The 13,972-nt window shown below is 31.6% G+C and overlaps 2 protein-coding genes and 1 long non-coding RNA gene across 4 annotated transcripts; 2 read left to right on the top strand and 1 right to left on the bottom strand.

The window, feature by feature from the left end:
- Positions 1 to 50: 50 nt before the first annotated feature.
- Positions 51 to 3,901, top strand: LOC126683172 (uncharacterized). Of its 2 annotated transcripts, XM_050379012.2 has the most exons (8): positions 51 to 231; positions 376 to 427; positions 1,065 to 1,335; positions 1,475 to 1,536; positions 2,033 to 2,228; positions 2,329 to 2,425; positions 3,301 to 3,383; positions 3,689 to 3,901. In XM_050379012.2, the coding sequence occupies exons 2-8, from the start codon at positions 380 to 382 to the stop codon at positions 3,694 to 3,696; spliced, it is 765 nt and encodes a 254-aa protein (XP_050234969.1). In that variant the 5' UTR covers positions 51 to 231; positions 376 to 379; the 3' UTR covers positions 3,697 to 3,901. The 2 variants fall into 2 exon arrangements, with proteins under 2 accessions (XP_050234969.1, XP_050234968.1); XM_050379011.2 differs by lacking the exon at positions 51 to 231 and having other exon boundaries at positions 267 to 427.
- Positions 3,902 to 7,113: 3,212 nt separating this feature from the next.
- On the bottom strand, positions 7,114 to 11,504 carry LOC126682986 (ATP-dependent Clp protease proteolytic subunit 6, chloroplastic). The gene is made up of 9 exons (XM_050378794.2): positions 11,330 to 11,504; positions 11,183 to 11,244; positions 10,390 to 10,459; positions 9,791 to 9,992; positions 9,618 to 9,683; positions 8,965 to 9,105; positions 8,256 to 8,309; positions 7,616 to 7,708; positions 7,114 to 7,329 (listed from the first exon to the last, which is right to left on the bottom strand). Exons 1-9 carry the CDS (start codon positions 11,407 to 11,409, stop codon positions 7,282 to 7,284), a joined length of 816 nt encoding a protein of 271 aa, XP_050234751.1. The 5' UTR covers positions 11,410 to 11,504; the 3' UTR covers positions 7,114 to 7,281.
- A 347-nt stretch (positions 11,505 to 11,851) lies between these two features.
- On the top strand, positions 11,852 to 12,835 carry LOC126680437 (uncharacterized). Its single transcript, XR_007641158.2, has 2 exons — positions 11,852 to 11,986; positions 12,505 to 12,835. It is a non-coding gene; the product is annotated as an uncharacterized LOC126680437 (long non-coding RNA).
- The last annotated feature ends 1,137 nt before the right edge of the window (positions 12,836 to 13,972 follow it).

Raw genomic sequence — 13,972 nt, 5'->3', positions numbered from 1 at the left:
CAAAAAAAAAAATTAAAAATTGTATGGTAAGACTATTGAATAGATTATGCACAGTTACGTCGAAAATTGGGAAGGAAATAAAAAAAACTGTCTGCAAGTCCACACAGACTGCACCCTTCCCTTTTTTCACTCCTAAAATTTCAAACAAACCCAACTTTAAACAGCAAAAACTGAAGAACATTTATCTTTTTAATCACATGAAAATTGTTTCTACCAATTTCCTTTAACTGGGTATCTTTGCTTTTTCATATTAAGCTTAAAAACGCTTACTTTTTTGGATTTTTAATTGACTTTTTTTTCATGTGTTGATTTTGTGACTGCATGTTTTTATAAATTAATGGGGTTTTATTGTTGTTTGATTTTATGTTTTGCTAGAATTATGAATTTTAAAGTTGAAGTTCACAGAGTTCAGTGTTGGATTCATCAGGTTTGTCTCTTAGTTTTTTTGCCACATTTTTGCTAAGTTCTGTAATTCCTTCTATTATTAGTATGGTGATGTGCATTTAGATTTCGTTAGAAAAACATTTTTTATCTGTAAATTAGTTATTGTGTTTGTCCTTGAGATTGAAATTTAATGGATTTTATTGGTGCCCTTTCATTGCTATATATAATAAATAAGCAATCAAATCACATATATTTAGTTTGAGAAGCAACACAAAACAAAAAAGTTTTGTGATAGAATAAAATCATAAATAAATGTCTCATACTACTCTTTTGATACATAATCTAACGTTAAAAAGAGAAAATATTATATCTATATCGAATTCGAGCTGCCATGCTATTATTATTTAATATTTATGTATCAATATTTCATATGGCGAGGGCGTAATTTTCTTTTTTTATAACATTCCATTTATATGTCAATATTTCATATGGCGAGGGCGTAATTTTCTTTTTTTATAACATTCCATGAATTGCTGAATCAGAATCAACTATAGCAATGCGCCTTATAAACTGGTTTAGTTTGACATTAATTGCGTTGGATTAGACAATAATTTTTGACATTGTTGTGCATGTGGTCATATTAGTTGCTTTTGTTGAGCTGAATGTATAAATTTGTGCAGATTGGTGACCTCTGTCTTCGACTTCTGTGGCATTTTGTTCATCTTCTTGTCAGTTTATGGTACGCTGGAGTTGGTATCGTCCAAGGGACTGAAAGTTATTTAATCTCTAGGGGACTGTGGGACTGTTATAAGTCCCTTGATGTTGGCAAGATCCAATACCTTGCCATTGTGATAGAAAGCGAAGATGCTTGTCAATATTCTAAAGTTTTTCAGCTGTTGCTATGGTTGAAAGCTATTGGCGTTAAACATTTATGCATATACGATTCTGAAGGTAAAATTGTTTTATAAACAGTGAATCTGAGCAGATGAGAGTGTCTTTTTTTTCCATGTAAAAAATATGGTAAACTTAAACAAAATCAATAAATTTAGAATATTTGGTTTTAAATATCATTTTAATCTTCTTTCTCTAGGAGTTCTCAAGAAATCCAAGAAATTCATTATACAAAGGTTGAATAATGCAGTAGACATTGAGGTAGTATCTGATCTCTGTGTTCTAATTATCTTTTACCTATATTGGCGTCAATTAACAGTTTTGCTCTGGAATATCATTGTTTATCGGACTCGTGATTGTGAGTAGGCTGTCCTTACTGGTACTTCCATATCCACAATTACATCACTTTTTGGATTGATTTTCTTACTGTTGAAGCTTTATTTGAATTGGTAGAAATCAGCATTTCGGGAAAAGATTTTTGGAGATCAAAGAAATAATTTGTTCTCTTTTCTTGAGCGGGGACGAAAGAGAGGACTATGGAATTATTTGATAAAATTACACTGATTTGTTTATTCATATTCTTTTAGATGCTTCTAAATTTTGCCCTTTCAAAACGTGCTTAAGAAACCTGTCCATGTTGTTACTTTATTCTCCTACGCGGAAACGATGTGATCAAAATTCCAATGCCATAGAAATATCCTTAGAATGCAACCAACAATTCCCGAACTCACACTTAACTTCCCGCCTGGTTTTGCAGGAAGCAGTTCAAAAGAATCTTCCATCAGAAGATAAACAAATGACTCTGGAATTTGTTTCCGCCTCTGATGGAAAGGAAGCAGTAGCCAAGGCAGCAAACCTGCTCTTAACGAAGTATACAAATTTGGTTAGTTCCAATGCAGGACATGAAGAAGCCATTACAGAAACTCACGTGAATGAGGCATTAAGAGATTTAGGTCAGTTTAACTTGCATCTCTTGAATAATATAAATCTTGATTTCTTTTCAAATTTTAATTTTGCAGTCAATTGGGACTTGATGTTTTTTTATACCATCAGGTTATATAGGGCCTGAGCCTGACCTCCTATTAGTTTATGCACCAGTAAGATGCTACCTGGGATTCCCAGCTTGGCGAATTCGATACACCGAGATAGTGTAAGTTTTCTCACACAATGAGAAATTGAATTAGTTGCTGCTGATTGTCCTTGCTTTTCCATTTGGCTGGAACTTTTCATGGTTAGTTCAGATTATTATTAAAATGCTTTGATAAGTTTAGTTCTTTGTGGTTTATGCTTCTCCTTTACTGGATAGCACCTATACTCTTGCATTCTTGTAACTCTACTTTTTACTTAGTTTGCAGAATGCAAAGGGCGTTCAAACTGTTTTAGTTTGAAATCAATCAATTTTATATCATGTTTCTATTTTTTACTTAGCTGACAACAGTGATATGAAAGTCGGGTCTTGATTAAATTTGATTTTTTGATACGTAATTGGATGGGCCGAATGTGGTCTATGTATATGGCTTTTATCGGTAGCTGCTGTCCTCTTGTGAATCTATCAAAGTTCTACTCCAAGTTAAGTTGGTTTAAATGTGTTATCAGATGTTATCATTACTGGGATTCTGGATTTCGAGCATTCATAGGCTTTGAAAGTTGAAACTTAATAATCAGTTGGTATTTGCTATTTAATTGTGTCTTGAAATTTTCATATTTTGGCACTTTTAGCTTTATGCACACACATACATATGTCTGTGCGCATGGCGAGAGAGGCTAAGTTTGGAGCATCACCACTGGAGAATTCTGACTGTTCTTGCAAAGATTGTAGAGAACTTGAGAAGAATTTATTCTAGTTTCCTGCTTTCAGATATTATTATCGATAACTGAAACTTTTACTTGAATGCCTTCAGTCTTAATCAAATTGATATTTGCGGAGCACCCTTTCTTTCACGAACACATGCTGCGCTACTTCACTGTTATTCATGGCAATTTTGCATTTCCCTATCTTGATTTGTTCTCTATTTTCTATCACAGGCATATGGGACCATTGAAATCCATGAGATACGGTTCCTTAATAAAGGCCATTCACAAGTTTACTACAGTCCGCCAAAACTACGGTAAGATTTTCCTTTTGAGTATATAACAACTTTTGATACTTGTCTGTGAACTATCGTCCAGACGCTGGAAGAACGAATACAAAATATATTAGGAACTAACAAACTTAACTTAACGACCATTTTAATCAATGAGCTTCTGTGTCGATTACTGGGTATATTTGTAGAGGTCAAGATAATATTGACCCTTGTTTTGTTAGAGGGAAAGTAAGATCAATTTTGGTACATTAGTAGGATGGCTAATAATAAATTTGTGATGGAATTTATTAGTTTGGCTTTTCATCACCATTTAATCGCTTCCTTTACAGGTAAATGAGCGTCCGTGTTGAGAGTTTAGAGATTGTTGTACCGGGAAAGTGGTCGAGAGAGGGTATCTCTTACTGCCTATATAAAATTGTATTGCTGATAGGTATATAATTGCTTATGCAACTTATAATCAATATAAACAAGCAGGTTATATATGCCTAATATTTGGCTGAATTAAATGTAATAAATCCTATAAATTGTCATCTCTTTTTATATCCCTCTGCATTATTCTTCTCCTTTTATTATCTATTTCCTCATCTAAATTCTGGCATGTAGTTGAAGCTTGAAGTTAACCATTTTTGTCTTGTATATGTTATTGGTTGGTTAGTTACTAGTCTCCAATACATAATACTGATTGTATTTGGCTATTCACTTGATAAATTTGAAAAAAATAGTATTAAATGCTTTTCGATATTATAAAGCGATAAAAATTAGATCAAAAGAATTTCTAAAAAAAAGACCAATACTATAAACCGGAGGGAGTAATATTATAGTTCGATGAGGTGAAGCTCTTTGATGGGTAGATCCCCAAGAAATATGGGCAACTTCTGTGTAGTTTGTAACTTTTTTTTCTCAAATTCAGATTTTTGGAAAATTAATTCATGCATTATTATATTTAAGAGATAAATTGATAATTTTTAATTAATCTGATGATAAAATTAATATACTCATGACAAATTGATATTGAAGAAAGAGCCAACGCGCCCCCTAAACTTGTGACACGGGGTCATGTAAACCAATTTATACTTTTTTGAATTATTAACCCCAAAACACTTCATTTTTGGGTCAAATAATCCCATAATTGTAGTTTTAAAACGCGTAAAATACAAATAAGAGGTGAGAAATGTAAAAAAGTAATTAAATATTGCCCTAATTGTTGCGATATAATTATCCTAAATCTATTTTTTGAATAAAAATATATTCATGAGGTCATTTGACAAAAAAATGAAGAGTTATGGGGTTAGTTGCTCAAAAAATATAAATTGAATTAGATGACCCCGTATTACAAGTTCAGGGGGATGCGTTCACCCTTTCTTCAATTGGTATTTAAATCTCAAAATAGATCTCCTTTTTTGAACTTGAACAAATAATCTTTAAAATGATTGAAAACAAGTTTTAAAAAGTAAAGAAAAATGGGAATATGAAGATATTTTTTATTCAATTGTTAAATTTGGTTAAAAAAAAACCCTACGTTTAGGGCTTCTCCAAGCACCTTCTCCGAAAAAGGTCTATAGATTCTTACCTCTATCGAATTTGTCTGGGTAAAGAGCCTCATTCTCCATGTCTTTATTGTTCTATTTATACTTTATTCATATTTATCTATTTTTACTTTTTACTTTTTTTTAAAAAAGTATTATTTTAATTATAAAAAAAAATTCAAGTTCTAACAATTTTAGAAGAAATAAGAATAAGATTAGAGGGGAAATCCTCAGTAGTGGTGACCCTTTCACTCTTCCACGGACTTAGACATGTACAGTAAAACCCATCTTTTTCATGACCTCCACCAATTGTCTTCCTCGTGTTGAGGTCCTTGAAGAAACAAGAGGACGGGTAAAGTATTTCCACTCAAGACAGTTTCCCAATTTGGATTTGGTTTGAAAGCAATAAGTTATACTCCCTCCGCCCAATAGAACTGTTCACTTTGTCTTTTATCACATAGTTTAAAAAAACAATTACTATTTATGGATTTTGTAAATTTTTCCTTACTTTTCTTACCATACCCTTATTTAATATAGGATACACTTGCAATTTACTTTTAATTTACTCATTAGTAGATTTTAGGCTTAATCACCAAAAAATGCCAAACCTATGCGTCTTGTGTCAGTTATAGCCAAACCTTTAAAAACCACCAGATTTAGCCAAACCTTACATGTTTTGTTTCTTTTTTAGCAATTTTTGAATCGAACCGTTTTTTTGACACCTTGTCGTCCACGTCACTGCCAACTAAGCAATTGGCTAGCATGACAACTGAGATAACTAAATTAGGTTTGGCTATAACTGACACAAAATACATAGTTTTGGTATTTTTTGGTGATTAGAGCTAATTTTAAAATTAAACTAATTTTTCAATTCAATAATTAATAAACTAATTATATTATAATAAAATTCATATATATTTAACAAAATAATATTTTTTATTTAACGTTAATTAAAAGTAATCTAATCTTTTTACTAAACTTAATTGATTCTAATAAATTTATTTTATAATATTTGATAGATATATAATTAATTTAAATTTTATTAAAAACAAAAATGTCATATTCATTTTAAAATTTATGTTTTCAAAATTTCGGTTGCCAGTTGACACCGCAGTCGTTTGAAACCCAGTTGTCCGTCTTCTGACGAACAACCTGAGAGTAATATATACAACAAACATACGACAGTGTTCATAATTCAACTACACACACATAAACATAAAAAGAATTACTCAATAGATCACTACTTATTTTATGGACGAGTGTAATATTTTTCTCATTTTTTTCTCTATAAAGTGAAGCCCATTGTGATGTAATCAATATATATCATGATGTTTATAAAGTATGGACGCATATATCATTTTATTCTGCATAGCAAAAACTTACTTTAATTTATACATAACCACTTTTTTATTACGTAATCTTAGTCATAACAAAATCTCCACAACATTGAAAACAATAAATCAAGATCGGAATCATCATGAACATTAAACACTTTCACCAAATTTAACTCAACATTAATTCTTAAGTAATACATTAATTTACTTTTTTTAATCAAATATGGCTATTTTTTTTAAATTATCCTTTAATTTTAATTTTCATTATTAATTAAATTAATTACATATTTATTAAAATATATTATAAAATAAATTTATTAGATTTAATTAGATTTAGTAAAAAAATGGATTAATTTTAAATAGTATTAAACAGAAAATATTAATTATTTTTAAATATATATGAATTTTATAAATGATATAATTAATTGACTAATTATTAAATTTAAAAATTAGTTTGATTTTAAAATTAGCTCTAATCACCAAAAAATACCAAAACTATGTATTTTATGTCAGTTATAGCCAAACCTAATTTAATTATCTCAATTGTCATGCCAACCAATTGTTTAGTTGGCAGTGACGTGGACGACAAGGTGTCAAAAAACCGGTTCGATTCAAAAATGGCTAAAAAAGAAACATAACATATAAGGTTTGGCTAAATCTGGTGGTTTTTAAAGGTTTGGCTATAACTGACACAAGACGTATAGGTTTGGCATTTTTTGGTGATTAAGCCTAGATTTTAAATAGGGGTAATATAGAAAAATTGAATCTAAAAATTTGTTACTTTTTGAAAGTGGATAAGATTTTTGGGACAAAAAAAATTCTCAAAGTGGACAACTTTATTGAGACGGAGGGAGTAAATTGATAAGAATCTAGCTTAAAATGCAACAGAAAGGATAGCTCAACTCTACAGCTTAATGTCTAAACAATTAGAAAGGGTATACATTTCTTCTTCAGAATAGTAGTATGAGAAAACCAATGATTATAAATGGCAATCAACACAAGTGCACTCCAATTTCAGAATCAAAACTTCCATCAATGTCCAATGACCTTGCATCAATGAACTCAGTATTCCGTTTCCAAGATTCCGTCGATAAGTCCAAACTCCATAGCCTGCAATCGAATTACAGCAATGGCAGCAGCATGGTTATTATACATGTGATATTCAGAAGGTGTTTAACAAAATCATCTCTTAGACCAAAATCATTTGAAGCAACTCAATACAAGAACCGTCACACGACGCAATTTACATAAAGTGCATCCTGATCCCTAACTCTCTATTTTCTTATTTTTTACTTGTTTCCGTATAACGTTTTCATCTTATAGCCGAAGTTGCTGTTGGCTTCACGTTTTCCGATAGATGATATTATCAGAACCAAGATATAACATACGTACGTACCTCTGATGTTGATAAGAAACGATCCCTCTCAGTATACTGCTGCACTTTTTCAAGAGGTTGGCCAGTAAACGCAGTGTACATTTTATCAATTTTCTGCACCAAAGTACCGAGAAAAATGAGTAATAGAACAGTAGCACACATCCATTTATAAATTCTTGCATGAGCAAAACATAGATCAGCTGATGTTAGGGACTGAAATTAGCCAAAAAGGACATGGAGACTCATTAAGGACTTGCAGATGTAATATTTATATATGTCAATAACTAATAGGACCGCCACAGAAATGAAAGATTAGCAACGGTCAGGGTGCTTACTTAGACTTGAAATGCAATTTATTGTAAAGTCGACTAGAGACACTAATCGATCCCTTCCACTAAAATGGTGATAAGAAAGACTTCTATTTACGTACTCTTTTCCGTGTACAACATGGACCCTTCATCCAACTTGACCCGAACCAGAAGTGCAATTTCACAAACACGGCTATCTATGCTAAAAGCTTAAATTAAAGTCAAGAGAAAAGGAATGGGTTTCAACTATCTCAACAAGACTGCGAATTTATAGCAAAAATTCATCAAAATTTCAGCTTAATAGAAGCAAAAATAGGTAGATTGAGACCGAGTGCAAAAATAAAAAAACTGACATGGCGAGATTGAACTGCTTCATTTACTTGGCGTCTCACATCCTCCACATGACCCTGCAAGCAAATAAAGCATAAACATCAATTGCCTCTGGCATATGAAGCATTCGGCAGGTTAAGAAAATTTCTTAGACTTCCCTGTCCAGCAAAGCAGAATAATAACAACAGACACTCAACACTCAACAAGTCAGAAGTGTCGAATGCTATGCAAATAGATATAATCTCGCAGTACTATACCACGAAAACCTAGTTGAAAAAATGTCATAGAAGTTTAAGTTATTTTTCATTCAATTTACCAATTATTTACACATCAAACTACGATATTGAATGAATTATACTTCATATAATGATATTCACTCAACAAAGCTGCATGAAAAGCAGTACATTCATCCATTTCAGACAATAACTTGCTGGCTGAGAAGAAAAAGAGCGAGTGAAAAGATCAATACTACTATCAAGTCCTTACTTTGCCCCGGAATGCTAAATGAAACAGACATAAAAAAAACTAGCAGTGTGTTGATGGGAATAAACCAGTATTATGTTAAAGAATTCCTCTAAAACTTCCTCAAAAACACAAACTGCGTCATAATGATCATCAAACTTCTATGCAAGCAATGCTAGTAAAGAGGAAACAAATTTCTCAGATTGCCTAACATTTGCTCGAGCAATTTTGTCTTTAGCAGAAGTAAATTAAGTAAGAAATAGACATTACCCCACATCCACCCTGTGGTTGATGTATCATAATACGTGCATTAGGCATTGCATATCGCATTCCCTTTTCGCCACCAGCAAGAAGTAGTGCTCCTTGACTTGCAGCTACTCCAAAACATACGGTGCCAACTTTCGGCTTTATCTGAGAAATTGAGACTTATTATTAATTGTAGCACATAAATAAAAACACGAACGAGAGGAATTGAGTTGACAAATATAAAGATTGTAATAATTTTTTGTTTACACCATTAAACATGAGATGACAATTATTTGATGATGACTAGAGGCTACTTGTTTAAAGGTATAATTTATTTATTAGCACAAGTTTCTAATAATGCATCTAATTCTCTTACCTTCAAACAATGACAATGTTTCCGAACAAAAGAGATCACAGTAATTAAAGCTAAAGTAGTTTTCAAATAATGTCTAAAGGTTTTACTGTTTCTGCCTTGTGGAGGTTCATAGCGCATATGGCTATCGTAACAATGTTGCCATTATGCCAACATAGTGCATGCAGTGATAACATAAGAAAATAGTAAGGATACAAAAAAACTTAAAAATTCTGGACATGCAATCATGAAATGACAAGTATGCCAAAGCATACCAACCAATAATGGTAAAAAAAATAATAAGAAAGAGAAAGTTCTAATTTACCGAGGACATGCAATCATAAATCGCCAACACAGAGTAAGTGCTTCCACCAGGGCAGTTCAGGTATATCTGACAAGATTCAGGAAAAATTCATACCAGAAGCTCCCAAAAGCTGAGCACAAAAGAGAAAAACAAAAGAGATAACAAGAAGCTGTAAGCTAAGCATGTAACAATACCAGAATATCGGACTTCTCATCAACAGCTGCTAGAGTCACAAGTTGTGTTATAACGCGCTGAGCCACCTCTGAATTTATTGGTTTCCCAATAAAGATTATCCGATTTCTAAATAGTACAGATTGAAGATCCAAAGGTCCTCCTGGAGTCATCACTGCAGGCATAATTGGAGGATTTCCCTTTTTGGCTTCAATGGTAATATAACTGTATATAGAATTGTGTCACATATCCACTACCTTGTATAACCAGAAAAGTAGAAATGAATATTGAATTAGTGGAACACAAACTAATCCATGATTTTTCTAACGAAAAAGTACTGGCGCTTGATTATAAGACCTAGAACTTCTGCGGGATGCAACATGAGCAATAGCCAATAGGTTCTTTGCAAGAATTTTATCTCAGAAATGTAAGGGTTACATTGCTCTCAAAAATTACATTATGCCAAAATTATGGTTCACTAAATGTGCTAGGGATTTAAAAGCTCAAATATAGACCGCCGCACCATAATAAATGCTCAATTCATAAAAATATGATCAGAAAAAGAAATGATATAAAAAAAAAAGCAAGTGGAGAACTACAAGCAACAACAAAAGCAACGAACCTTTGGTTAGCATTTCGAAAATCCTTCTCGTCAAACCTTAGAGGAAACCCACCAGTTTTACTTGATAGTCCTGAAAATTTCAAGACCATTAAACAAAGAGAAGAAACTTACACATTGTAATTTAACTACATACATACATCAATGCCTGTAAATGAACTTGGTCTAACTAAATACACAAAGTAAAAAACAATAATCATATTCACCGAACAATTTTTCAAGCGTTCCTGTGAACTTGAAATAAAAACATAGTATTAGGACAAACTGGAGATTTCATATTCGATTAATAGATGCCTAGGTAGCACAGAACGGACAGGGAAAACAGTATACTTGGACACAGACACGGGGAAACAGTATTATTCTGAGGTTTCCTATGTAAAAAATGAAGTTTCATGTCTGAAATGTTTCCGTAAAGGGACAAATTGATTGAATGAAGTGTCCGTGCTACCTCGGTGGATACTATCTTAATTAAACTCAAGAAAACTGGGTCAATCATCTAGGTAGCACGGACACGGACACGGACACAGGACACTTGGACACAGATAGGCTCGGCGACACAGTATTATTTAGGTTTCTATGTAAAACATAAAGTTCCGTGTCCGAAAAGTTCCCGAAACGGAACACGTTAGTTGAATGAAGCATCCGTGCTACCTAAGTCCATCATTAACAAAACTAAATAATTTATACTTCAAATTCGTGAACCTTTCATACAAAATAAAAAAGAAAAACACGAAAATTAGGATAAAGATAGAGACTTTAACCCCAAATTAAGGCATAATTTAACTAACTAACTAACCACTTAACAAAGAATCACTGGAGGAACTATTCAACGAGGAAACTATAAACTTTGATGGGTGTCTGCAATCATAAAAAAATGGGCATCAGCAAGAACAAACAATTAATTAGGAAACAAAAAAGAAACTAAGTAATTTTGTATGAGTACCTGTAAGATGATAAGGAAATGGAAGATTGAGAAGAGACAGAGAAGCTAATAGGAGATGTAATAGCTGATGCTATTACCATTTTTGTTGTTTATTTTGAGGAAAAAGATAGATTTTTTTTAGGAGTTTTGAGGATTTTGAAGGTGAAAGTAGCAGAAATACACTGTTGGAGCATTAGTTCTGATACTGAGGATGATGCATTTGAACGACTTGTCGTGGAGGTCAGGAAATAAGTGTAATAGAGCTGGGCTTTAAGTCCTTCAATCTTGAGGAAATTTGGCCCAGCACTGTGGAAGTCCAAAATAATCTCAATTATACCATCCGGCCATTCCACCTGTAAAATTACTGTACACTTTAAGCTGTTTTTATTTTTTTTCTTTTATTTTATATTTTTACTGTTCAAAAAATTGAAAATACTTTTCTTTAAGAATCAAGAGATCTTTAAACTTAAACTAAATCCTGATTCAATCTTTGACTACCACATTCACCACCGTCAACATCAACAACAACAATTGCACGAGCGGGCAACGGTCTTATTCTATTTCTCAAAGAACGATATCGGCGAGGAGAGTAGGTAGCGGCTGTAAAATGAGCAGGTGTTACTTTACATAAAGAACGGCGCCGAGGAGGAGTGCTCGTGTCGGTGATGATTTTGTGAGGTAAGCTATATATTTTGTTTACTATATATTTGTTACTTAATTTTGCTATGTTGTCTTTCTTTGTTTGTGGTGGTGGTAGTGTTTGGAGTTGTAATTAATTAGAATTTTGGTGTTATTTGGTTTAGATTAGTTGATTTAAAAGTTGCATTTTTATGTGTTTATTAAAATGCCTATGCGAAAAAGTTTTGTAATTTGGCACTTGAAAAGTCTTATTCAGTGCATAACTCTTACTTTCACATGCTATTGTCAGTTAATAAGATTTCTATTGTTGATGTTATGTTGTCATATAGAATAATAAATGATGGATAACTGAGGTCGAATAAGGTTTTGGACAGTTATATATGTCGATTTTATGATGGTTAAAATCTTTTTGTTGGTGTAATTTATGGAGCTTAGATTGACATAATCTTGTGGTTGGCATCATAAATCAAAGGTTTGTTGCTCAATTAGGATTAATATGGTCAATTCCCATGGCTTGGTCTTGTTTAACTTTATATTGCTTGATATTGGATATGTAGGACAATGGTATTACGAATGCTCCTAAGTAATTTGTTGGGGTAACTTTGGATCAAATTGAAACTTTTGGCAATAACAGTACCATGCCTTTTTGCAATGTTGAGAAGTGTACTTTCAGAAAAAATGTGCATATGAAGACAAGAGATGTGGGTATTGCTGAAGATAATGTTGCATCTTATCACAAGCTTCCACAATTAGTTGATGATCTTCATCGTTAAAAGAATGTATAAAAGCAGCTTTCTTGAAAATCCTGGTTTATGTGGAGATATTCAGAATTATGTAATGAAAGAAGTGAAGGAAAAAATCAAAGTTATATTTGGTTATTGAAATCAATTTTTGTACTTGTTGTTTTGTAAAATCAAAGTGAAACATGTAGCAATGTTTAAAACCACATAACTAAATTATTAATTTTGTTTGACTATTGGTTGACTATCGGTTAACGGACGGTTTACTATCTGTTGACTATCGGTTTACTGTTGGTTCACTACCGGCGGTTTACTACTGGTTCCCTACCGGTTTATTATCAGTAGTGAACCATTTATTATAGTAAAATATTGTAAACAGATAGATAATATTTAGTAAACCACCTGACTAAATACAATTTTATGAATTGGTAAACTTTTAGTTAAGTGTTAAGAAACCTTTGTTAAACTTTTTTTTATGAAAATACTTTTTATGATTTTACTTGTATATAGTTTTTGTTATCCTAGTAATGTTTTTTTCTTTCTCATATGCTGTTTATAAATTTGATGATCTTTTAGTAAACTCTTTAAAAAGCAAACTATATAGTATTGGTTTTTTTATTTAAAAAATCATATAAATCTTTAAACAACCTTCAAAAAATAGTTAGTAAATCTTTGATAAACCTTTAAAAATAGTTAGTAAACCTTAGATAAACCTTTTTTTAGATATATTTCTCTTTCATTATTTAATATTTTTGAAAAAAATAGTAAACCTTTTTAAAGGAAACGTATGCATATTGTAATGCCAATGAAATATTTTAGTATAATTATAATCGAGGTAAACTGATCGGCAACTTTAAATAAACATTTGGTAAACCATTTATTATAGTAAAATATTGTAAAAAGATAGGTAATATTTGGCAAACCACCTGATTAAAAACAATTTTATAAATTAGTAAACCTTTAGTTAAGTGTTAAGAAACCTTTGGTCAACTTTTTTTTATGAAAGTACTTTTTATGGTTTTACTTGTAATAAACTATAATAAATTTATTATTGTGTAAAATAATTTAACCATAGGTTTATCATGTCTTTACCATAGGTATAGTTTGGCAAATTAAATTTTTATAAAATTTATTGTAGTATAAATAAATATAAAATATATGAATTTTGAGTATTACTGTCACATTTTATAACTCAATACTTATATAACATTGAATAATAAAAGGATGTCTTTTACAATAAAGAAAGGGAAATAAAGTCTTTTAACTTGTGAAGTTTGTCAACAAT

This window comes from Mercurialis annua, linkage group LG5, assembly GCF_937616625.2.
Source record: "Mercurialis annua linkage group LG5, ddMerAnnu1.2, whole genome shotgun sequence".
In the NCBI taxonomy this organism is placed as follows: Eukaryota; Viridiplantae; Streptophyta; class Magnoliopsida; order Malpighiales; family Euphorbiaceae; genus Mercurialis; species Mercurialis annua.
The sequence above is the reverse complement of the archived record's forward strand: the minus strand, read 5'-3'. Positions and strand labels throughout refer to the sequence as shown.

What these genes read in the sequence shown, in the direction of transcription:
- LOC126683172 (XM_050379011.2), top strand. Translation starts at nt 338, where the DNA reads ATGGGGTTTTATTGTTGTTTGATTTTATGTTTTGCTAGAATTATGAAT. An exon ending in TGAGGCATTAAGAGATTTAG is followed by an intron (nt 2,229 to 2,328) that starts GTCAGTTTAACT and finishes TTATACCATCAG; the next exon opens with GTTATATAGGGCCTGAGCCT. An exon ending in ATTCGATACACCGAGATAGT is followed by an intron (nt 2,426 to 3,300) that starts GTAAGTTTTCTC and finishes TTTCTATCACAG; the next exon opens with GCATATGGGACCATTGAAAT.
- LOC126682986 (XM_050378794.2), bottom strand. Translation starts at nt 11,409, where the DNA reads ATGGTAATAGCATCAGCTATTACATCTCCTATTAGCTTCTCTGTCTCT. An exon ending in ATGAGAAGTCCGATATTCTG is followed by an intron (nt 9,684 to 9,790) that starts GTATTGTTACAT and finishes GAATCTTGTCAG; the next exon opens with ATATACCTGAACTGCCCTGG. An exon ending in AAGCAGTTCAATCTCGCCAT is followed by an intron (nt 7,709 to 8,255) that starts GTCAGTTTTTTT and finishes ACTTTGGTGCAG; the next exon opens with AAAATTGATAAAATGTACAC.